This window comes from Gymnodraco acuticeps, unplaced genomic scaffold (assembly GCF_902827175.1).
Source record: "Gymnodraco acuticeps unplaced genomic scaffold, fGymAcu1.1, whole genome shotgun sequence".
NCBI lineage: Eukaryota > Metazoa > Chordata > Actinopteri > Perciformes > Bathydraconidae > Gymnodraco > Gymnodraco acuticeps.
In genome coordinates this window covers 1530282-1557009 of record NW_022992205.1, presented here as the reverse complement: position 1 = coordinate 1557009, position 26728 = coordinate 1530282, and the positions used below count along the sequence as shown (strand labels likewise).

General features: G+C 43.0%; 1 protein-coding gene across 3 annotated transcripts in view; it reads right to left on the bottom strand.

The window, feature by feature from the left end:
• igsf21a (immunoglobin superfamily, member 21a) overlaps positions 1-26728 on the bottom strand; it is a 277788-nt gene that overhangs the window by 54318 nt on the left and 196742 nt on the right. For all 3 annotated transcript variants that reach the window (XR_004568004.1, XM_034205655.1, XM_034205656.1), the window contains exon 5: positions 13740-13855. Coding sequence is in view for 2 of the 3 variants with exons in the window: in XM_034205655.1 (XP_034061546.1) it covers positions 13740-13855 (116 nt within the window). In the remaining variant the exon portion in view is untranslated. The remainder of the gene's footprint in view (positions 1-13739; positions 13856-26728) is intronic.

Sequence of the window (26728 nt, the reverse complement as noted above, 5' to 3'; positions counted from 1 at the left end):
ACATTTCAAATCTGAACCCGATTTGAAAATGTAACAATCATGCACTGCTCCATATACACTTTTATGTTGCTGCAATTAATCATGGCGGTGTCAAAAGGACAAGGCGGTGATTTTCATGGTGACAGAATGATTCACTGAGAGAGCGCAAGCAGGAGAAAGAGGGAGAGAGGCAGACAGAAAGATCGCGGCCATGACGTAATCAGATTTTCTTCTTGTTATTAACTGTCATTATCTTTCTTCTTTTCAATCAGTGCTTGCTTGTGCTCTGAGGATGTTCTAATGAGTGGCAATGGGAAGCTATTATTGATATGTCACCAAATTGCTTCAGTAATATCAGCTGGTGACAGATCTTAAACATAATACCAGACACTTTTACCAAATGCGGTACATTATATTTGGCTCTCTCAAAGCTAAACCTGGGGGAATTTGTCATGTTGGGTGTTTCCATTATAATAACTAATAACATGCACATAATGAACCAGGAGAAGGAAGAGCAGGAGCATCTAAAGCTGCTTTTAATGTTAGTGTCACTAGGATTTTAACACTCTAAAGGTCTACACTTGAATGAAGTGTCAGACATCACAATGTATGCTGAGAAGAAGCAAGTTGCATAGCAACAGGAAACATATTCTTTCTTTGTGGAGGACCAAATACATGTATAAACACAACCGCAAATGTAGCATTACATGTTATTTAAGCTCTTGAGGTTCTTTGTTACAAAATAATAAAGCCAAGGCTGTGGTGATGGAACTTTTTCCTAAGGTTTGATCACAGCAGTGCCAAAACCATTCAGAGTTAAATAATGTTGAGATGCTTCCATATGTATTCAAAGGTAGAGAAAGAGGTATCAAGGCTACAATGTCTGGTCCACATGAAGAGATGGTTAAGTGAGTAAAGCAGTTGTCGAGGCCTTATAGGCAGATTTAAATTGCATCTTTAGTACATTTTCGACTGTATTTTCCTCTCTCTTTTACTTCCGGTCACATACACTATTCGGAAGTCGCCCATTTATTTGTTTGAAAATAGAAAACTGTTAATATATTTGCATTTAAAAAAAGCATGAAAACCTGACAATAAAAATAAAATGTGCAGCGCAGACACTGTGTAGCTACACAGGTAGTTTTGTTTGAATTACTTTTAGGGATTCTTGCTGATCTACAGCATAATCAGCTCCTTTTGTCCTTCCCACCCATTTTTCTTTTCACTTTCCATTAACAGCAGCCCCGTTTTAGGCAGTACTTGCAACGAGAGGACGTGTTTGGCAGTGTTTACTTGCAGCAGGAAATAGAACAACATTTGATTGCTTAAACATAAAACGGGTGCTGAAATAATCTAATCCTTTAAGAAGGTATCAACTAAATCTATTTATATAATTATATTTCCTTTCACTTTAGCACATTGTTTACCTGCATGCAGCTGTTTCCAAGTCTAAAATCGGGACGGGTGGCGCAGTGGTCTGTGCATCCGATCATCAGATCAAGGGGGAGTGCTGGGGAACTCCAGTTAGAAACCCGCTCCTGCCGCCACTGCGTCAGGCCGTTGTGTCCTTGGGCAAGACACTTCACCCGGATTTGCTCCTGTGGGTATTGTCCACAGTACATGTATAATACCAATGTGTACTTGTAAAAGCGCCTCGATGACCTCGAGGCGTGAAGATGGACGGTGTGGCGCAGTGCACTGTGCAATGATCATCAGATCAAGGGGTGAAACCCGCCGCTGCTGCGTCTGTAAAGCCGGTGTGTCCTTGGGCAAGACACTTCACCTGAACTTGCTCCTGTGGGTATTGTCCACAGTATCTGACCATTGCATGTATGATATATGTGTAATGTGTGTATATGTAAAAGCGCTTTGAGTCATTGAAAAAGCGCTATAATAAATGTAAGGAATGATTATTATTATTAAAATCGACAGTACACTCACTTTCCTTGCAGATTTATCATGTGGCCACAAACAAGACTCAAAATGAATGAAATGTTGCTCTGTAACTAACCTGACATGCCAGATGGTTGGTAACACAGCACCATCTGAGAAACCGTCATTGGAAACTAATTTCTGGCACTTTCCTAAAATATTCTGCAAGTGATTGGATGAACCATCTGTCTAATCACAGCCTAACTTTAACCAACCAGATCAATGTCGGGGAAGCTTGTGCGATGTTCTGACTGAAACCACGCCTCTTAGCTGCCATTAGCTCCTCTTAGTATAGTGATTGGTCTATACACAAACACAGTACTTGTAACCTGGCAAAATGTATCTTTGTATGAAATGATAACCCTGCAAGATTCACGTAATCACCTGAGTTCACGGAATCCAAGTATCTTGCAAGACAACTCTGTCACTGCTGGATGAAAGAGCAACTGTGGCCACGTTTGATATTAAAACTACAAAAAGGTGTTTGCCAATAGAGTGGTGCAGTGAAGAGGTATTTTTGTAGGCCGACACAGAAGTTAGCATTGCAAGGGCTCCCTCATCAAAAAGCTAATGGTTCTCATTCATAACACTCCGTTCGATGTCTCACTATGGGATGCGCCTCATCGCGGAGCAAACAGAAGCATCAATCTCATTACGCCAATCCTGATTGGCTGGTGATCTTGACGTCAGCGTCAGGGAATTCACCCCCTATAAGTAGCTTGCGCCACGACGCATGCATCATTCAAACACCTCTTCTCGCTTCAGAGCACATCTCTATAGTAGCCGGACAAGCTTCACGGTCCACAGACTGAACCCAAATATAACCATTTCGGTCGACGGGCGCTCGCCGGCTACTCCTTCTGCTTCGCAAGAAGACGGTAATACTAACGCCAGTTAGTATTAAAATCGACCTCGCCGTTTCTTTCCCCGGAAAGTAAGGTATGGTTTTGATTTTTCTCAAGCTAGCTACGCACCTGTTGCTAGCTAGCTTCCCCTTACTACCGACACCACGGTAGCAAGGACGCTTTTCTTTTTCTCTCTCACGGAGAAGAAAAGGATTAGAAGTATATTGACACACCAGTCAATATTCTTTGAGAACAAAGGACCCACACCGTCCCCTTTTTCTCCGGATTAAGGACGGGTTGGTAACACTTTTTCTCTCAACGACGTACCCGTAACGAGCGGGTCCTCTCCACGCCACGAGGCGAACAAGATGGACGCCTCTCCCCCTCACACCAGAGGAGTCAGGGACTCGGAGGCTCGGTCATGCGGCTGCGGGTTGAAGATAGCAGGCACAGACTCACACCAGGTCTGCTCGTCCTGCCTCGGGCTGGAACACGCCCAGGAGACTATCGACAACTCCGGCTCGTGCGGGCATTGTGCCCTTTTCACCCAAAAGAGCCTCCACCGACGGCTAGCACACCAAGCTAGCTTGTTGGAACAGGACTCCCTCATGTCCACTGATTCGCCGTTTGGCAATCAAGACACGGGGGCGTCCGCCGCAGAGACTGAGCCCCTCACTGTGTCGGTCTGGGGCTCACTAACAGCGGCAGTTGCGGAACCGGGATCCCACGCCGTGTCAGGCCGGGACCCGGTGGCGGCAAGAGACGCGGGAACGGAGCCCCACGCCTCACCAGGCGGGAGCTCCCGGCGAGACCTCACCATGGTCTCGCCCGCAGAGGCTCGGCCTGCTCCGCATACCGCCGATGGAACTGCTGGTGGCAGCCCACCTCCTACCGAGGATGGGCCCGTCACCAAGCAGGAACCCCACGCTGCCAGCGAAGGTGGACCGTTTCCAGTCGACCATGACTGAACGGTCCTACAGAGCCGCAGCGTTGTCCGCCAGGGCTCTGAACGTTTCCTCACTGCTAACCGCATACCAAGCGGAGCTCTGTGAGGATATGTTGAGTAATCCTGGACCGGCCGTTCTGGATGAGTTGGCCGTGGTCACAGACATTTGTCTCCGTGTCCAACGCTGCGCCGTCCAGGCCACGGGCAAAACAATGGGGATCATGGTGGTGCAGGAAAGAGCTAGATGGCTCAACCTCACCAACCTCCCAGACCGGGAAAATAAGGATGTGCTTGACATGCCCATCGTTCCCGAGGGGATTTTCGGCTCCGCTCTTGCCTCCATGCAGAGGAGATGCGAGTCGAAAAAGAAGGAGGACGAGGCCCTCCACCTCTGCCTCCCTCGAAGGGCCCAGCTGCTGCCTTCGCAGCTGCAGCCCTTCGTCCAAGCTGCTCCGAATCCTGCTCGGTTCAAAATACCGAAAACGCAGAGGTCGCAGTCCGCCCCGAGTCCCCAGCCCAGGCAGGGGACGAGGGCGAGCTGGCCTAGAAAATCTCCGGTTCCGGCTGCAGCCCAGGCGCAGCCAACCCAGAATTTCGGCCAGCAGTCGAGGAAGAAGAAGCGAGCAGCTTGACAGCCCCTCCTGCTCCCCTCTGTGACAGAGCTGGAAGTCTACGGTTCCCCAGCTCTAAATGTGTTCCCGCCGCCTTGAGAGATGCCTCAACACCATCCTCAAGTCCGCGTAAACACATGTCACACACTTATTGATTTTTCTGTCATAAAACATTTTCCGCTGACGCATCCAGGCTTCGAGCCAAGGGCGCAGCTCGAAAATGAAATGAAAAACAATAAAAACAATAAACAGTCCGTCAACTGTTCCCCTTCTGAGATTAGCTACGGCCTCTCTCAAAGGGCGGACAATTGACGGGTCTGTGAAGGCACCACCGTCACGCACATGCGCAATGCCGGCTGGGGCTGTAAAGGCACCACCGTCACGCGCATGCGCAGTGCCGGCTGGGGTCGTGAAGGCACCACCATCACGCGCATGCGCAGTGCCGGCTGGGGTCGCGAAGGCACCACCGTCACGCACATGCGCAGTGCCGGCTGGAGCTGTAAAGGCATCACCGTCACGCGCATGCGCAGTGCCGGCTGGGGTCGTGAAGGCACCACCGTCACGTGCATGCGCAGTGTCGGCTGGAGCTGTAAAGGCACCACCGTCACGTGCATATGCAGTGCCGGCTGGAGCTGTAAAGGCACCACCGTCACGCGCATGCGCAGTGCCGGCTGGTGTTGTGAAGGCACCACCGTCATGCGCATGCGCAGTGCCGGCTGGAGCCGTAAGGGCACCACCGCCACGCGCATGCGCTGTGTCGGTGGGGATTGTCGAAATGGGGCACCACAGTGCTCAGACACTGGAGGGCCCCATAACACAACAAATAGAGACTCAGAGGGGAAGAGACGTGACATCTCAGCTGGCTCTAAGGAGCATACAGCGGGAGATGCTCACGACATCTGCTTGGGTTTCTCAAGACAGTTACACGGAGCTACAGACTCCAAGTCACCGTCACCCCCCCCTCGCTTCTCGGGCATTCTGCATTCGCAGGCCCGAGGAGAGTCAGCCCATATTCTGGAGAGAGAGATTCTCTCACTCCTAGAAAAGAGGGCTATATCTATTGTACCCGCCGAGCAGAATCAGGGCGGCTTCTATTCCAAGTACTTCCTCGTTCCCAAACGGGGAGGGAACGGAATTCGGCCAATACTTGATTTGAGGGCTCTGAACAAATATCTAAAAAGATATAAGTTCAGAATGCTCACTCACACATCTCTGCTGCGGCTCGTGCGACAAGACGACTGGTTTACATCAGTCGACCTGAAAGATGCATACATCCCAGTATATTACCCACACAGGAAATATCTGGGATTCGCATTTCAGGGGATCTGTTATGAATACAGAGTACTCCCCTTCGGTCTGTCTCTCAGTCCAAGGGTGTTTGTACGATGTACGGAAGCCGCGATAGCCCCGTTAAGACAACAGGGTATACTGGCTGCTTCTCGCACAGTCGGAGCAGGAGGCTGTTACGCAGACAAATGTCCTCGTAAAGCACCTGCTCAACCTGGGTTTCATAATAAACACAGAGAAGACCATGTTGTGCCCCGCGCAGACTATACTCTTCCTGGGTTTACGCCTGAACTCGGTGCCCTTTTCAGCTCGCTTGTCAGCGGAAAGAGTGAAAGCTTTCAGAGCTTGTCTCGCTCTTTTCCAGCTGCGCAAACATGTTCTCTTCAGATCATGCCTGCGATTGCTGGGGCTCATGGCGTCAGCCATCCTGGTCGTACGACTGGGACGCTTACACATGAGGGAGTTTCAGCGCTGGGTGGCCGCCCTAAAACTAAACCCCGCGCGCCATGTGCAATGCGTAATGGCACTGCGCCACTGGCTGCACCCGACTTTTCTAGTACGAGGTGTGCCTATGGGTGCTGTCCTTTCACGGAAAGTGGTCACCACGGACGCATGTCTGACAGGTTGGGGAGGTATTTATGAAGGTCGCCCGGTGAGGGGTCTCTGGAGCAGAGACCTCCAGCGGGCGCACATAAATTACCTGGAGCTTTTAGCGGTGTTTCTCACCCTAAAACGCTTTCTGTCTTTCCTCAGGGGACATCACGTCCTCGTGAGGACAGACAATACGACCACAATATCGTATATTAACCGCCAAGGGGGTTTGCGTTTTCTCCAGTTACACACACTGGCGCGCAAACTGATCCTATGGAGCGGTAGACGTCTCCTCTCTCTGAGAGTGACGCATGTACCGGGAGTGATGAACCTCGGGGCAGATCTACTGTCCAGAGGTATACCACTTTATGCAGACTACATCCAAGGATTGTGAGCCAGCTGTGGGTGCGTTACGCATCGAAAGACAACGCTCAATGTCAGCTGTTCTTTTCGATGCGCGATCTAAATGCACCGTTAGGCGTGGATGCACTCGCGCACGATTGGCCCCCGGGCCTTCTGTATGCGTTCCCACCCCTGGCTCTGATACCCCCAACTCTGGCCAGAGTGAGAGAGCAACGCCACACACTTATCCTGATAGCTCCGCACTGGCCAGCTATGTACTGGCCAGCGGGGATAGGCTATATCAGCTGCTGTGCGGGCAGCCATGGCAGCTCCCACTACGCAGGGACATACTGTCCCAAGCGGGGGGGGCGATCTTTCACCCACACCCAGAGCGCTTGGCTCTGTGGGCCTGGCCCGTGAGTGGTACAATCTGAATACAGTGTGACATGAAGCTGACCCTGGCAGCTGCCAAGCGAGCCAGTGGCACTCATGCGCTATCTGTACAGTCTTCATGCACTCAGTTCGCCCCAGGGCAAACAGAGTGTGGTTGAAGCCCAACCCACCTTTATCTTAAGGCGGTTGGTTCAGGTACCACATTTGACATTGAGGCATCCTCCCCGCCACTGTATTCCTCCGGGGAACAGCGGCCGGATTTGCCGTGTCCAGCCCGTGCTTTACGCACGTACAGGGACAGATCAAGGGTGCTTCGTCATAATGACCAACCCCTTGTGTCCTGGGCTAACCCTTATAAGGGCAAGCCTGTTACTAAGCAACGGCTCTCCCACTGGTTTGTGGAAGCAATTGCTTTGGGGCCCATATGAGTCAGAGTTCGCAGGCACCCTCGGGTCCGCGAGCTCTTTCGACTCAGGGTCTGGCTGCATCCTGGGCTCTGTCTCCCATCCAAGACATTGGTGCAGCGGCGAGCTGGTCCTCGCCGCTGACTTTTGTCCGCCTCTTAACAGGCTGGACGTTCTGCTCCCAGTGTGACTCAAGCAGTGCTGGGCACCTGGTTGAGTCAGAGCTCTACCTGTTAAGTTCTGGTTGGTTTGGTGATTTTCGAGATAAGCTCGTCTGACAATACGGGAGCTACAATTTCCCATAGTGAGACATCGAACGGAGTGTTATGAATGAGAACTATAGGTTACTTACGTAACCCCAGTTCTCAGAGTAACATGAAGTGAGATGTCTCACCAGACGGCCCTCCTTGCTATGGTGAAGCGAGAAGAGGTGCTTATTTTGAATGATGCATGCGTCGTGGCGCAAGCTACTTATAGGGGGTGAATTCCCTGACGCTGACGTCAAGATCACCAGCCAATCAGGATTGGCGTAATGAGATTGATGCTTCTGTTTGCTCCGTGATGAGGCGCATCCCATAGTGAGACATCTCACTTCATGTTACTCTGAGAACTGGGGTTACGTAAGTAACCTATAGTTTTCCCCATTGGATTTCAGTATATTGTAGAAAAAATGTGTGGCCAACAAAAATGTTTGATAGATTTTTTGATTTTTTACAAGTTAAATAGGTCACATGTTCGCAACCACCATTTTTATGACACAAAGACGCTACATACATTCGAGAGTAGAGCATTGACTGACATATTTTAAACGTTAAAATCTCTTAAGTTTGAGATAACCACAGACCTTATTTCCGGCTTTTAGCCACGAACAAGGTTGAACAAATGTGAGTTTGAGACGAGAAAACCTGAAGTTTACAACTTGCCCCTATACGGTTCCAACAATGATTGCAATCATTCCATGTTTAAAATTACTTCATGACTTTCTGGAAATTAATGTTTTTTTCTAATAAATGAAAGCACAATATGTTTGACATTTTGGCGCTGTGAGCCTGAAAATACACTGGACATACAATTTGGTCTTTTCCAAATGGACAAACAGGAAAATCTTAATATAAAGTGCGTTGCGGAATAAATTAATTGCAGTCTCCTAATAACTAAAGCAGAATATAAATTAGTATAGCTAGAAACAAAGATTTAAAATATGAAATACTAGAGAAACTGGTTTAGCAAATTGGGCCCATTACGTTTTAAGTTGTGAGCCACTATTGAGACCGGGCTTGCAATGAGATGATATTGAAAATAGAGCTGACAACAGCTCATTTTGCAGCAAGACCCAGGGCAGCAGCTACAACGACTTAATGAGTTTCATCACAAGCTAAGGGAGCCTTTGAAGGCTGACTGGGCAGCAACATTCAAGCAAATACTTATAAACCTAATAATAAGGTTTTGTTATGCAGCGTGACTGTGGAAAACAGCACAAATAGAACAAATGGTCACAGTTTAAATGTAACATCAGTGCTCATTCTTAAAACTGAAAAGAAAGTATTTTAACTGCAATACTTGATGATATAATGATTGGAAATCAAGACAATAACACTACGTTTTTTCATCTTATAATTTCCCACTTATAACTTTTGACAGAAAATGTAAGATTAGTATTTATTAAACAACTATTTGATATGCCAAGATTTGACAGATCATTCGGCAACATTTGACTACAGTCTCCTTCAGAGCTAATGCTATGATAAAACAATGCAAATGTAGACAGAGTGTAAAAATGTTCTTCTTGCCCACAAAGCCCTTGGTCAGGAACGACCCTATCTTAAAGAGCTCATAATACCCTACTACTACTAGGGCATTGCCTTCCAAGAATGCAGCAGGGAAATGAGTGGTTCGTAAGTCTCTAAAATTACAATAGGCGCTTTCACACCAAGTACTTTTCCCAGGAATAGTTCCCGGAACTTTTTCCCGGAACTTTTATTTCCTGGAACTATCTAGTAAATCGCGTTCACACCGGAATAAGTCCCTTAGGGAGCCGCTGACGTCACTTATTCTTCTTCTTCTGCTTTGGGTTTACTGGCAGGCCGCAAACAACTTCACGGCATATACTGCCACCCGAAGTCCCCGGCCGGAAGTCCCCGGAGTAGCCTTCCGAGTAAATAGCCAGAAGTGCCAACACCTCCTCATCACTCCACCGCTCCCATGTTTTATTTTGTGTTGCCATAAGTTAGTCTCTCTCTGTTGGTGCGCTGGGCTAATGCTAATGCTAATAATGCTAATGCGAGCAAATACAATGGTGGCTTCAAAAAAACTTTTCAGAGTTGTATGGGGCGTGGTTTGCAATTCGCCCAGCCAATCAGAAATTGGAACCTTTTTCTCCCCAGGAAAGCACCTGCTCTCTAGCAGGGAGTAAAAAGGGGTGAAAAGGTTTGCAAAATAAAGTTCTAGTTCCAGATATTGTTGGTGTGAATGCAAAATCCCAGGAACTATCGGAACTATCCTGGGAAAAGTACTCCAGTGTGAAAGCGCCTATTGGGAGCCAGAGCCTTTTGCTATCAAGCTCCAGTTCCTGTTAGGGGAGCAGACACTCTGTCCACTTTTAAGAGAAAACGTTCCTTATTGATAAAGCTTATAGTTAGGGCTGGCTCAGGTTTGCTCTGAACCAGCCCCTAGTTTTGCTTCTATCAGATTTGACTGTCGGGGGACTTCCACCACTTCTCTTTCGCTCTGTATGCACTCATGTCCTCCTTATCTGTTTGTCCTTATCTCCCAAAAATAAAAGTTACCAACTCAGCTTCCCTGGAGTTTCTGTGTCTCTCACCTGCAGCTTGTCAGTATTTAAGGCTACTCCTGGATCATGAGTCGTGGCTGTGCTTGTTGCTGTGGTCCTGCCTGACGTTCACCTAACTACTTGTTGCGGTACCAAGAAATGTGTTGACATCCACCTGGATCCATTATCCTTTTCTTGAATATATATACACATTATCCATCTAACACTTAGTCTGTCTATGTTGTGAATGTATTATCTTTTTCATTTATACACAAGACACCTACTGAAGGTCTGTCCGTCTTTTGAGAGGGATCCTTCCTCTGTTGCTCTCCCCGAGGTTTCTTACGTTTTTCTATCGTGGGGTTTCTTTGGGGGTTTTTCCTTGTACCAAGCGAGCGTCTAAGGACTGAGGGTGTCATATTGTGAACAAACTGCAAAGCCCCCTGGCACAAATGTGTAGTTTGTAATATTGGGCTATATACTGTAGATAACATTGGATTGGTTGATTTGAACCAACCATGAAAAACATACCAAAAACTTAAGATTAAAGCAACCTCTACTGGTCAAAATATTGTTTTCATGCTGATTACAAATATATATTTCCCCTTTCTCTTGCTACTGACTAAAGACATCTGTATGAGTTCTCAAAGGAGATTAAAGTGATGTTTGCAGGACTGGTGAGCCCATTGGGACTGTACTTCTGAAATCTATCCATGAAACCTGTCAGAGTTTGTTTGCTGGGTTTTGATTTAGACTGAGGGTACAAGAAAACTTTGACAGGCCGTGATAAACTCCCTACCGGGGGGAAGAACTTGTAACTTCCCAAGTTGAAAGTGTTTTCTTTCTCAATTTCCATAGATAATCCCAACTTCATATTTTTGCAGTTAAAAAACATTCTGCCTATGGATGTAGTAACAGACTATAATTAGTTAACCTAAAATGTACTTTCTATCCAGGCAAGCAAGTACATTTTTCCACTGGTATTCTGGCTCAAACATTAGCTAAATATAATTTTAACAAACAATTGACATATGTGGAGAGCACTAACAACATGAACAACCTTTCACATTCATAATGCTTATTCAGGTGTTTTCACATATACTTGCTCATTAAACCTCTTCTCAGGACTGTGTGGGTGTTCAAAAACTGTATTTAACCAACATCTGACTCTCCCATTAGTTATTTTCATCCACCAGAATGTGAACTTTCTCTTAATGATTTAGAACAAATGGATGAAGTTTGGTGACTTTAGCAAACTTGGAAGAGATTAACTGTGTGGGTGTGCAGGACTTTAAAAGTGTTGTTTGTGTTTCTCCAATACATAAAGAAAGTAATTTAATGGGTTCAAAAAGCCACTTTGAAGATGTAGGAGGATGTCTTGCTATGATAAGGATGATATTGGAGTCAATGTTTTCACAAAAATTACTGTCAAGGTGCTCCAGTAAAAGTCATTTTGTTTTAAAATGTTTTCTTCTGGCTGGTTCTCAATGGCGAACATTTGCTGTGATCACAATATGAGTTTCTATGTGTCTGATACAATGACAGCCCGCATAGCTCATTATTTTTAATTAATTCCATGCTTTTTTGTCCATTACTGCAACTTTTACTGACACAAGCTGTGTGTGTTAATGATCATTCATGCTTAACAGCCTTGAACAAGCGTTTGATAACTTGCTTTTTGTATTCTTGGTTGAATTGCCTTATCTTAAGAGACAGCATTTCTTATGTTTTTGTACTCATTTACATTTGTAGTACTTTCAATGCCTCTTTCACAGCCTGCACCAGTACATTGATACATCTGCCTTTATTTGCTATGCTTCTTCCGGCATACAATCTGCTTCATATGAAACCCGATCAAACTCATTCTTCCTGTGTTTTTAAAGCTTCCCAAGATGTTTCATTTGTGCAATTGTTGATATAAGGTTAAGGTTAAGGTTTTTATGCACCATATATAACACTAAAGAATATTGTTTTTCTGTGTGAAACCGATGCTCTTTCAGATTGTATCGCTACTTAACATTTTGTTATGTCTTCGCAAGATGTGGCTACATCAAAACCTTTCAATATGTCTTATACCAAAGATATGTTTTGCAATCTACAATACAATGTTGAAAGGAGCGACCAAACAGCCGTTACATTCTTGTAATCATCTCATGTAAGTGACTTTGATTGTTTGCCTGCTGAGTCGGGGAAAAAGCTAATTATCAGCAAAGTGACTTAGCCACTGACACAGAAACAGTCTGGGGATACTGACCAGCTAAAACCCTACAGATCTCTTTTCCTCCATTAATCGTAGGAAAAAGATTTAGCTGTGCTGAACTTTAATCGCTTAAGGCCCCATTTACACGGGAACGCAAACCGCAAACGAACCGAATTCGATATAAAAAAAGTTTTCCGTTCACACGGATACGGCTCAATAAACGTGTCCCTTCACACGAGACCGCTCGACCCGCTGGAGACGCTGTAGTACATATGCCGGGCCTGTAAGTGGCGCTGTACTTCCGCCACAAAATACACCAAAAGCAGCAAAGAAGACCCCCGAGCATGGTTGCCATGGTTGCCTGGTTGCCCTTCTGTTTATTCTCCACGGTGGATTTAACAACATGTAGTTCATGTAATTCTCCATGTCCACTTGTTGCGGATGGTTGTGGTAGAGGAGCTGTAGATTTTGCACTAACATCTGTAGCATGGTCAGTAGCTACTGACGGTTTCGTTCCCGTGTAAACAGCACCTAAGGCTCCCTGCAAAATCACAACGGGGAGAACCTCACTCATCACACCATCAACCAGGAAGTACCTGAAAGACGGAAATCATATTGACCTTGTAGTCACCTCTCACCGGGCTCATAATTGCAGGATATAGGAATGCTCAGGACTCCATTACCATACACCCATGGACGATGATTAATGACGCAGTGGGAACAAACAGCGAGTGAGCGCTCTCAAACAGCGCTGGTAAGCTCCTGTGCCACCAAACACGGACGCATATGCTTCAGATAATTCAAAGACCTTGTCTTGCTCTTCAAAAAGTTGATAAAAAAGTGTGTACGGCCTGCATTTGCTTACATGTGCACATTGGTGTGTCCCTGCATGCACATGTATTAGGGTGTTCAGCGATACTTCTGTATGGAGTCATTACTGTCATGTCACAGTGATTAGATTAATTGGCCTGAGTGTAACCATCAATAACACAAATGTGTCCGTTTCCTAAATCTGATCTACCTTTTTTAATGACTACATCCCATGACTAAATTAGCGCTAGTAATCAATCAAAGGTCAACTGTAATGACTGTAACATTGGTGCTGGTGACAGCTACTTTAAATGGCTGCGAGGTACAATATATTTTATGTGTGGCTGTGTCTGTATAGAGCTTGTATCCACCAGCATATTTGAGCAAACAACGTGTCTGTGGAAGGCACCAGGATCTAGGATTGTGCTGTTGCAATTCAAATTGTTAAATGTTCCTGTTTGAAGAGCAAAATTGTAACTCCTAGTGGTCTGCTGATAAAGAAAGAAAAAAGACTCCCGTCAGCAACATGCAACGCAGTTTCTTTTCCTCTGTAAACAGCAGGGATCTGTGTGCTGTAAAGGTAGGTCCCAACGGACGAGCAGCATGTTGTATCTTCAACAGTAACTTACGGATGGGGCTGGTTTCCCTCCTTTCGCAGTGCAGACGAGGGTGAAATTCTGGGCCTGGTATCGACTGAATGGGGCTGGAGTGTTCTCTGCCACCACTGATATGTTGTTTGGAGGCGCTGTGGACGACAGAAAGAAGGTTTTGTGAAGCAATATTCCAAAACATTTCATGAACACAAAATGCAACATCAGATGTTTTTTAACTAATATGCATCATTTATTCTGGGAATGTTGCGAACATGCCCTCACCACCTTTTGAAATGGGCGATTTTATCCCCACCACATTTTAGAATAAAAAGTATAATTTGAGTCTGAATAACATACGAAAACCTTTCAAAACCTTTTTTTTACACAATAAGAAAACATATATGGTAATATATAAATATAGAATAAATACATGTGCATTGTCAACAAAAAAAAACATAACCCATATATTACTTACAGTATTATAAAAATAACATATGAACTGTAAATGTAAACATTTCTTGACACAGTTTCTTCTTTTCCCAGTCTTGGTCATTATCTACTTTGACCTCAAACTGATCTCCCATTGCATTGCCTAAATGTTTATCTGGTGAAGAACATTAGAAAATCTTCTGACCCATATGTCCCTACCACTTTTCAACACATAGTGATGCCCTTGCTTGAGCTGTTAGAAAACATCTGTTTTTTGCTTGCTCAGTGTAATCCAATAATGATTTTTGTGTTGAAATGTCTTCCTAGAGTTATATAGGTGGAGGTAGTATCAGCAATGCTGATAGCAGAGTAAGAGCATGGAAGTGAGAGCAGGGATAGAGCAATGCTGTTCTGCCCTGATATTTAAAAAAAACGACTAAAACAAATCTGCAGACCTACTTTATCTATCTTATGCATAAACCTGCTGAGCGAATCTACGCTTAAAATGGTAACTGAATGGTCGGGACAATATGTTAAATCCTCCCAGGGGCTTATGTGAGTCAGATGAGGCTGATAAGGTTGAAAATCTCATACATATCATATCACTAACCCCCCATCTAAATCTCTCTAGGGATCCCAGCAAGTATGTCATGGCAGCGTAAAGGGAAAACATGCGAGCAAGACTTCACAGCATTATAAAGGAGCAGCGGGAGGGAAAGGAGATAATTAATGGAAATCTCCCACATCCCACGGAAAATCAGCTGTTCAACATTCAGCACTCTTGTCATTGTATGGTGGTTTAAACATGAACATGAAGACTCATTGATATTTTGCTGTTTTAGGGAAATATCGACAAGCACATTTTAACTGACGAAACTGCAGCAGATGACCAGCTGCACAAGGACCACTTGAATTTTGATGAGGACTGCTGAGTATCAAAGGCACTTTTCACTACATTAGCTGAAGAGGCTTTAAGTAGAAGACTTTTCATGTATTCTGTATACATGTCCTCTCTCCATGAATCTATTTATGCACCACCGTGCATATGCACTGAACAGTCGTCTGGCACATATTTTCGGCCAATACTTGGCTATTCTACAAATGCAGATGCACAGGCACGTTCCTGTAGGCAAGGCAAGGCAAGTTTATTTATATAGCACATTTCAACACAAGGCAATTCAAAGTGCTTTACAAAAATGAAAGACATTAAGAGCATTAAGAAACATATTATGAAATGACATTTAAAAACACTCATTTAAAAGCAATGGTATAAAATGACATTTAAAAACACTCATTTTAGATAGTGAAAGCCTGCTACATAGAAGGAATATTCTGCTGAAGGAGTTTCTATTCCAGCATTGGCAACAACTGCCTACTGTGCATAGCAAACTAAGAAAAGGAAGACAGACTTATCAAAAACAGAATCTGACAATAGTGTTAAAGCATTACAATTGTGCTAACAGTTAGTTTGCTGCTAAATGTGACGGACGGATGTTGCTATTCCATTGTTAGCAACATCTGCCTACACTGCAAAATATCCTAAAAAAAGAAGACAGACCTATCAAAAAGGGAGTCCGACAATAGCGTTAAAGCATTAGCATAGTCTCACAGCATTTCGTGTTATAGTCACGACATTTAATCTGATATTGATTCGTGTTCACCAACACGATTTCCCCCTTTTTTTCGTGTCACACAGAACGATTTTAAAAGCAATGAGCCTCAGAACACTGAAATCTTTTTTTTTTTTTTTAAATGTCCTTCTAATTTGTCATTGTTTTCTAAATAACACACTGTTATTTACTCAACAATAACACACAATTATCCTTGTTTTTATTTATTTGTTTAATTCTATAATATCTGGCTTTTTGCTGTCCGTCAGGAACTGATTTTCAAAATAAAGTCACCAGAAACAGACGTAGGCGATACACACCCACTGGCCGTTTCACAATCTCGAGGATACTGGCTTCCAAGCCAATATTTCAAGGATACTACGTCATCGAGTGCCGCCGAAGGACTGTTCCAATCTCCAGCATACTTGGAATTCCACCGAGGCCGCATCCTTGGTTTGGGGGAAATTTCGAGGCTGCACATGGGTAGACTTCGCGTCCTTAAAATCCCTACAATGCTTTGTGCACGGACCAATTTCAAAAACCCTTGCGGAGAATGGCTGAACCGACGCAGCACACATTTAAATGTAAGTATGTAGTGGCGTAGAACATGTGTTGGTAAATATGTTACTTTGTTACATTTGTTTGTTATCACCAACAATGTGTTCCGTGAAAGTAAAGCAAGTTCATAATTAGATAGACATCGTTAGGTATTTATTTTCGGTACAGTTTATGTTGAAACCGTTAGAGAGAGTGTCTGTTCCATTCTTCTTCGTTTTCCGAAGCCGTGGCTTGGAAGCATACTGGCTTCGTTTCTGAAGGAAGTGACTTGGAAGTACGCGACTACCAAGCCAGCATCCTCGCGATTGAGAAACGGCCTCTGAATTGATTAACCAAGATCCTCAGCTATGGTTGAAGCTCGGTGATTGGATGTTTTAGCGGCAATGCACGTTGGGATATGGTGTTTATGCGATATGAAATCCGAAAACATTGAAATAAAAAAAAATAATAATACTTTATTCCGAATGTGCTTGCTTTTCTCTTTGAAAGTCATCACATAACGCCATTGTAATAAACAGTTTGGCTGCATTAAATATTACATATCTGCCGTAGTTCTTTATTTATAAAGCCCTCATTAGAAGACCTTTGGACAACTGGAAGAAATGCAGCCAAAACTGAATACGTGACGTGGATCATAAATATATCAGCAATTAAACAACATCTTCAATTTCTCTTCACACAATACGTCTCCTTGCAGTACTATATATACTAATTACTAATACTCAATACTAATTCGGCTGACTTTTATATTTGATCCAATTGGTAGATAGCGGTGCACAGCTGATTTGGGTGATGGTAGACACATCTATGGATTCAGAATTTCAATAGCTTACCATTAAATGACGGATATACCTTTCTGTCAGTGATATTTTACAGATATTAATGTGTAGAAGTAAAACATGTCAAATAATATAGCAATATCCTGTAAAATTATGTGAAAACAAGAAAAAAACTACACATCTTCAGATGTTATACATACATAAGTATCCTACACTAATAATACAAATTAATTAATTAATTGTGTTAACACTTTAAACTTGACAGTTTTTTAACCCGCACCGCCTAGTGCAGTGACCACCAACTGGCGGCCCGCGGGCCACATCCGGCCCGCCAGACATTCTCATCCGGCCCGCACAACGGGGGTGACTGTGGCGTTGGCGGAGTGGTTACTGCGTTTGACCCCCCACCCATTTATTTGTTTACAACATCTCGTGAGTAAGGTGCAGTACCGGAGTCCAACAGAGAGGCAGCAGCTGCAGGACAGTAGACTGCGTACTGCGAAACCTTCCCTCCCCTGAAGAAGAAGTGATCCTTCGTTGTGAAGAGTCTGGTTAATGCGCTCCGCACCACAGCAGTAGCCCCACTGCGACATAGTCCAACAGAGAGGCTGGAGCTGCGGGACAGTAGCCTAGAAGCAGGGTTGGGTTGTAACGGAATACGTAATCAGAATACAAAAATCAAGTAGGCTAACTGTATTCAGCTGGCGTTACATTTGAAAAACGAGTAATCTGAATACAGTTACTTTCGTAAACCTGAAGTGAATACATTTTGGAATACTTATTGGAATTATTGGTGGAAAAGTTTCCTCACAAAATGTAATATTCATTACCGGCAGAACTGTGTGCACACTGCACAGCGCTGCATGTCTGTGAGCGAGAGAGAGATGCAGTGTGTCTGTGAGGCCCCGGCCCCGCACGCAGATGAGAGAGAGATCTCTTTTAAAATATATTGAAAGTTAGAAACGGAGATGGTTAGATAAAATGTGCAAGATAACGTTTATGTAGCATTTCTTTATTGTCGAAATGATGACATTTCATAACGGGATGAAATCAAAGTGAATGGCCTGCTGCTGCTGAATGCCTGGGGCATGTGACTGGAAAAAGTTTTAAAAGTTATTACATCGTTTCAGATAATAAATAATAATGATAATTCATTCTATTTAGGGGCGCCTTTCAAAGCACCCAAGGACACCTTACAATTCATAAAATATTCCAAGGAAAGGTTTTAAGACAGTACAAAGAATGCAGTCCGGGTGATGTTTTTTATGTGGGGTGCAGATGAGAGAGCTGTCCAGAATGACACCAATGTTGTGTTTGATTTCTTGATAAGCCATGAAAACAGTAAAATAAGTGTCTCCTGTTCACCAAAACATATCCATCTGTTATGGAAAAAGAAAGTATTCCAAAAGTAATCTGAATACTATTTATAAAATTCTGGGCTATATAAAAATCGCTGGCCCGCGATAGTGTCTATTGGTTACATTTCGGCTCTTGGACAAATGTAGTTGGTGATCCCTGGCCTAGTGCAATATAATGATCATATAAAGATGTGCCTTTACCTCACTGGTTGTAGAAAAAATATTCTTATATTCGTTAGCATAGTTAGCTAACCTGATGCTAATAACAACAAAGGTATTGACTGTATGATCAGTATGACAGATGAACAGATCACCACTGGGCTTTCAACTAAAGACACAGCCACACAAAAACTGCGGCATGTGTACGGCTCCTTATGGGTACTGTAATTTGTGAAGTTCCGGAGCGGTTCTGGTGCTCTCCGGCAGAACTGCACCCCTGTCAGACGAGACATATACCACGTGATGATACGTTAGGCTCGTGTTGTGGTCAAGGACCCTGACCTTGGCCAGGAAAAACAGGCACTCGCTTGTTTAATTATTTTGCAGTCTAGATTTCTTAATTTTTTTTCTTTTTTGCGTGTGTTTATAAATTACCTCGAGGGCCGTATCAAATGGTCTCGCGGTCCGTATACGGCCCGGAGGCCGGAAGTTCCCCACCCCTGGCCTAGTGGTTGAAGCACATTATTGATTGTTTTTGTTGAATATGTTATATTTGATGAACAACATATTAAGAGTCAGGGTTGGGAGGGTTACTTTGTAAATCAGTTACTGATTACTGAATACATGGCTCTGAAAGTAATCCGAATACAGTTACAGTTACGTGTTTTAATAAAGTAACGTAATCAGATTACTTTTAGATTACTTTTGGATTACTTTCTTTTTCCATCACAGATGGGTATGTTTTGGTGTACAGGAGACACAAAAAGCAAAAGGAAACTGAACGTGTTTTTACTGTTTTAATGGCGTATCAAGAGCACAACTGAAACATCACATCTGAAACGACGTAACAACATAATACACTTTCTGGGGATGCAGCTTGGGATGTGAGGAGTGAGGGACACGGCTTAGAACGGGCGTGTCGCATTCTGTCCTGCCAGTGTTGGCAGGACATGAATTAAAATGTCAAACTCGGACTTCATTTTAAGGACATTTCGGCCAGGGGTGTAGAGCTATATTTGTTTAAGCACCGGATTGGCAAAACAGGAGATTCTGTGCACTAGTCTGCCTTGATCTATGAATTCATGTCCGTGGCACTCACAGTATCTGCTGCCCACAGCTGTTTTATAGAAGGAAAACCTCCTTCATTTCATGAAATCTCTGCAGCACCAGGAGGCAGCGGGAGGGTTAACTCAGCCTCTGAGAAGACGAGCGTGCAGTGCCTTTCACGCACCGCCTTCACTGTGTTTACCTTCAGAATCATTAGAAAGGCTAAAGAGCGACCGTAGGCTGATGTGTTTTAACCACACACACCTCTACACACACACGACTTATGGCACATTTCCACTGCAGCGGGGTAGCCCCGTTTAAGCGTCCCTAAGCGTCCTCGCTCAGGCCTCGGGCTGCCTCGCTGGCCGTCCGAGGCCGTGGCGCATTTCTATTACAGTTTAGGACCTGGGGTAGCAACACAGTGTAGGCGGGGCGATCGGCTTTGTTGTTCCGTCGAGCTCCCGCTGGATTTTATCATCCCCAATGAGATGTAGGAACGTCGTCACTTCCTCGGTCGACCACGGTGTGCTTTTCTTTGACGTTGCCATTTTTGTAGCTCCTCCGTTTCCAAAAATGCTGTGTATAAAAATGCTGCAAGCTTGCCTCTAGATATGCGACGCTAGGGATGATCTCGCGCGCGATCTTGTGACGATTCTCTCTGACCAATCAGCAGTCGAGAGTGTTGACGTCACTAGTTCAGCCCTGGCCCTGGCCTGATAGAACCACGATTTGATGGGGCCGGAAAAAGAGGGAAAAAGTACCCGCTAGCCGGTGCTACACTATATGGAAAGGCCACCAAAAACTGGCCTGACCGCTTGAGGACGCTTAAACGCGGCTACCCGCTGCAGTGGAAATGCGCCATGAAACGCAGACTTTTGTTCCTCCATGTTTCGTTGTTATTGTTTCACTGAGCGGACCCGCCCCTTTTTTTTCCAAACGCTCCCTTTTTTGGTCCATCTGCGGCGGTAAAAGTTTTTGTGCGCTGTGATGATTCGGCTGTACATTTAGTAATGAATATTAAATGTTGTGAGGAAATCTTTCCACCAATAATTCCAATAAGCAATCCAAAATGTATTCACTTCAGGTTTACGAAAGTAACTGTAATCAGATTACTCGTTTTTCAAATGTAACGCGAGCTGAATACAGTTACTTGATTTTTGTATTCTGATTACGTAACGCCGTTACATGTATTCCGTTACAACCCAACCCTGTTAAGAGTAAATACAAAATAGGGGGAAAGTAGAAGGTCAATGATAGAAATATAGAATATAAAATATCAAGAAGATACTGTTAGTGATCTCTACAATACAAAAGTTTAGTGCCGGATGTACACAGATATTACAAGAAGGATGTGCAAAACAGAAAAACGAATGAACCTTTATTTAAACATTAAAGAATACTTTAGGTTAAGGTCTTCTTTTAAATAAGAAAAAAGCTTTGGGGGTATCTACAGATAAATATTAAGCCTGACAAAGTACTTAACGTCTAATATATTGCTTTCCTGCATTGTTAACTATGTTGAAGCACTTATTTTAACTGATATTACACATATGCAGTGGCGTTTTTATATGTACAAAAGTGGTGGGGCACAAAAAACTTAGATGTCTATATATAAGCTTCTGCAGTGACGTGCAGTGAGGTTCATGGCTGGCGAGGCACTCTTCAGGTTTACACATATTATATTTTGACCTAAATCAAAATATATTATTATTTTCAAAAGCTTTTTTTGTCTGATGCTTCGATTAATTTTAAACAGACAGTTCAACAAAAGGATACCCAAAAAATGTAATTTTATCATTTAAATATTGAATTGTTCTCTCTTAGTAAGATCCCATTTTCAATCAAATTGCGGTCTTACCTTGACTTGAATATGAAGTCCATTTGCCTATCCTTCTGGACAAAAATCTCTATTACTTTTTTGTAAAAGTCCTCCTTATCTTCTTGTAGTTTCAAAAGTCTATCATAAATCTAATCGATAGATTTATGATTCGAACATTTTAAAAGTAGGGTAGACATGTGGATATTATCCGCCTGAACAAAACGTGCATTTATCTAACAGGTACGTTTCCCACAGATCTTATTTTGAGCTATTTTCTAAAATCCTATGGAGAAATCTCATTGCTTTTTTGTCGAGGGAAGCCCGGGAAGCCATGCGCAGCTTACTTCCCGGTTTTAGGATGCGTCACTGCATCTCTCTCCTCTCCTCTTCACACACCACACTTTTCGCGCCACACGTACTTACAGCCAATCAGCTCTGAATTATGTGAGATGACGTATGGTGGGGATGGCAGCTCAGTGCCCCTATGGTCATTATTTTTTTGCCACACACATTAAACAGGAAAATACTCTGAGCATGCGCAGTGTAGTTTTTACAGTCACCATTCAGTTAGACAGTGAGAGGGAGGGGCATGATCGGGTTTTGTCCCACATGGCTCCAAACAGCTCAATAGGCACACACTGTAGACACTAATTAGAAGAACACAGACTAAAACAGCAATGTACAGACGAATCAGATGATTAAACATGATCTTAAAATATATTTTATATATATTTTTTTTTTGTTGCATTTTTTTGTAATCATTATATGTAATACTTTCTGCTGACACTAGGTGGGGCTGCCCCTAATGAACAGTCGCCACTGCACATATGAATTATACTCTTATGTATGTAGATAGTATAAGACATTTGCAGAATATGACAGCTAATGGTGGAGGTACTGTATACACACATATTGATAGATGTCTTGTAATGCACTGTTGAGGAACCTGCGACCCAAGTTTTCATCATTGCATAACTACACCATAGTTGTGTATATGATATGTCAATAAACCTAAGAAAATCTTGAAATCTTGAAAGGGATGTGCAAAATAGCCATTATATACAGTCTTTAATTAACTATTAGTAGAGAATAACGAGTAATGAATATACTTTATAGGGATCTGCAGATAAATGTTTAGTCTTTTCAAGCACCAACTATCAAATATCTGGGGGCTGGACCCCGTTCGAGTCCAGGGGTGTTTCTCAATGTCGAGGATAGCTGCTCCAGAGCAACACATTCTCACTCCCGAAGCATCCAGGAGCGACGCTTGGTCAGGGTCCTGTGGCATCCAGTTGTGACGCGCCGGTATTTTACCCTTAGGGAAGCACCGCATCCATTTATGTCAGCAGCTCTTAAAGGCAATGTGAGCGTCCATTCCCATTGGATAACGGAGAATTGTACACCCGGAAGTAAGTATCCTCCTTACTTAGGTTAATTAGTTTGTCTGTTTTGCACATCCTCATATTAATATCTTTGTACATCTAGCACTACACTGTTTTATTGTAGAGATCACTTACAGTATCTTCTTGACTTTTTAGATTCTATATTTCTATCATTGACCTTCTACTTTCCCCCTATGAAAGTATGTACTCTTAATATTTTTTTCATCAAATAACATTATTCAACAAAAATAACATTATTCAACAACAATAATTCAAGGTACACACAGCATACTAATAATAACTTTGTATTATTAGTGTAGGACACTTATGTATGTATAACATCTGAATATATTTAGTTTTATTCATATTTTTACATAATTTTAAAGGATATTGCTATTCTATTTCTCATGTTTTACTTCTACACATTAATATCTGATTTGTAAAACATCACAGACAGAAAGGTATTTCCGTCATTTAATGGTAACCTATTGCAATTGTGATTCCATAGATGTGTCTCCCATCACCCAAATCCCCTGACTATTCTCTCAACTCAGTATTTACATTCTTATATTCAAAGAAAATCAGTAATATCTTTAAAACGTGCATTGCGGCTAAAACATCCAATCAGCGAGCTGAGGATCTTTACTACGTATGTTTCCGGTATTGTTCCTGTAATGAGAGTTCACATGTATGCTACATTGAAAGGTGGAATTGACTACACATCTTCAGAAACATAATTTGCTTCAGATATAACTCATAGCAAATAAAGTATAAAAATATAAGTAATACAAAGATAATACACTGGCATGTAATTTACATTATAATAAATAGAATGGTTTTGAATAATAGATGAGAGTAAAATCTACGTCACTTTATTTGTATGAATTTATGTTTCATCCAATCACAGAGCTTGTTTACTCACGAGGTTTGTCAAAGCAGACAGGCGTCGTAACAACAATAGCTGGGGATTGTGGGTAGTGTAGTCTCTTTGGCGCTCCACATTTCAGAGAAAACAAGTTGTTTCTCAGAATTGAAGGGGAAAAACACAAAAGCATTGTACACAATTTAAACCTATCAATGTCGTTTATTTAACAAAGGTAATCTGGTGTTTTTGAGTTGATGAGTAGTGGAGATATTACTGTCAAATCAATCGACAGTAAGGAGAATACTTACTTCCGGGTGTACAATTCTCCGTTATCCAATGGGAATGGACGCTCACATTGCCTTTAAGAGCTGCCGACATAAATGGACGCGGTGCTTCCCTAAGCGTCAAATACTGCCGCCAATGGGAATACATTGCAATCAGTTGAAAGCTCTTTGCGTCCGTTTATGAAGCTGAAGGAGCCTCGGTGCGTCACAACTGGACGCCAAGGGACCCTGACCAAGCGTCACTCCTGGAGGCTTAGGGAGTGAGAGTGTGTTGTCCAGAGCCACTATTTCAAGGATACTACGTCATCGAGTCCCACCGAAGGACTGTTCCAATGTCTAGGATACTTGGAATTCTACTGAGGCCGGCGTACTTCGTTGCGGGAAATTTCGAGGCTGCACATTAAGACTCCGCGGTCTTAAAATCCCCACAATGCTTTGCGCACGGACCAATTTCCAAAATCTTTGGCGGAAAATGTAAGGCGGGGCCTCTCATATGACGCACACCTGCACACTTGCTAGCCTGTTCCATTCTTCGTTTTCCGAGGCTAGGAGGTATTCTTTCCTCGCTTCTTAAGGAACTCACTCGGAGGTACATGTGCTACCAAGCAAGCCTCCTCGACATTGAGAAACACCCCCGTTTTGAATAGTCTGCCGTGGTTTCATTCAATTTCATAGAGCTGTTTGACGCTCGGCGTAACCTTGGCACACTGCCACTCCAACATCCAATCACAGAGCTTGAAGACTTATCACAGGGTTTGTCAAGCAAAGGGACTGTAGTCCCAAATGATAGCTGATGATTATGGGTAGTGTAGTGTCTTTGGCCATCCTAAACTCCAAAAAAACGATTTGTTTCTCCGAATCGAAGGAGGAAAACAAAAAAGCATTGTACACGATTTAAACCAATCAATGTTGTGTAATTAACAAGGATAAACTGATGTTTTTAGATGATGAGTATACTGCAGATTACTATGCAAACCTCGAGACCGGAAATACTGTTTTCACCCCAAGCTGTTGCCTGGCAACGCAATTCTGTTGATAGTTATTTTAATATTGTATTATAACCATATCCCAACGTGCATTGCGGCTAAAACATCCAATCACCGAGCTTCAACCATAGCAGAGGATCTTGCGTAATCAGTTCAGTGGGTGTGTATCGCCTACGTCTGTTTCCGGTGACTTTATTTTGAAATTCAGTTCCTAACGGACGGCAAAAAAGCCAGATATTATATAATTAAACAAATAAATAAAAACAAGGATAATTGTGTGTTATTGTTGAGTAAATAACATTTGTGTTATTTAGAAAATAATAACAAATTAGAAGGAAACAAATATTTAAAAAATACATATTTCAGTATTTTGAGCCCCATTTATTTTCCTCACGGACGGCAAAGACAGTCCGACATTATACGATTTAAAATAAAAACAATAATCGTGGCTTAATATTGAGTAAGAAAATGTTTTTATGAACCACACAGCTTCCGGTCTTCCAAGACCCGACCGGACAAAAAGACGTGCTGCAGGCACGAAACATACTACCAATATAAATACATTGCTTTTAAAATCGTTCTGTGTGACACGAAAACAATGGGAAACTTGTGTTGGTGAACATGAATCAATAGATTAAATGTTGTGACTATAACACGAAATGCCGTGAGACTGGGTTGAATAGATAGCTTTCTGCTAAATGTAGGCTAGTTAAAGGATTTAGCTATTCCAGGATTAGCAACAATTTCCTACACTGCAAAGCAACTTAAAAAAGGGAGACGATAGCATTTGAGCATTACTAATGGTGCTGAAAGATAGCTTTCAGATACATGTAGCAGAATTAAGGCTCTCAGTTAGCTTTCGGCAGCTCATAGCTATGGTTAGAAGACGGCTAACATATCAGTACCATTTTCTCTCAATCTCTGAAACATTACACAGATATTGAATCACAGTGTGTCATATCAAAGTGATATTTATTGTCTTTTTTGCAAAGAAAACAGTAGTGTGATTCACATTGACCCTTTGCTTAGCTCAGCCTCTGGAACCCAGACTGGCCAAAGCGTAGCATCATCCATATTTCCAGGGTCTGAAAACTCTACGACTCTGTTCAATGGACTCGTTTCAGACATTTTGTTATGTTTGAGGCAGGTTTTGTAGGTTTCAAGTTAGCTATGGATCAACTGTATGCCTTGCACATGTCCTGTGCCTAGAAAGGTTGTAAGGAAACAGATTTCTAAGATGTTAGATTTCTACAAATTAAGTACTAAGGGTTACCATATTTTGCTGTGTAACGGCATCAGGATTAAATCAACATTGCACTGACATTTGAAATGAATGACTTGTTCTTGTACAGGTTTCTGCTTGTACTCATCTGGTTGAATAGAATGAGGAGAGCTGCATGAAAAAGGTATGCCTAAATAATTGCAATATATTTGCATTTCTCTGAAAAATGCATACCCTGGGGTACCACTTGAATTACAATATGCTAGAAGGTTATTATGGAGTTTTTGCCAATAATGCTAAAAATAAACCACCTACAGAACCCCAGTTTAATGTGGATTATATGGGGTAACAAGAAAGGTCATGCATGGAGCAGTGTCTTTTTCATGTGTCACTTAAATCTATCAAGCGGTTTTAAACAGACATGCCACATAAATTAATTGATTAAAAGGAGTGGTGGGGGATGGTTGGGATTCAGCTGCTGGCCTGGGTGCCTCCCTGTTTCCACACTTCTTAATTGCTTATTGATG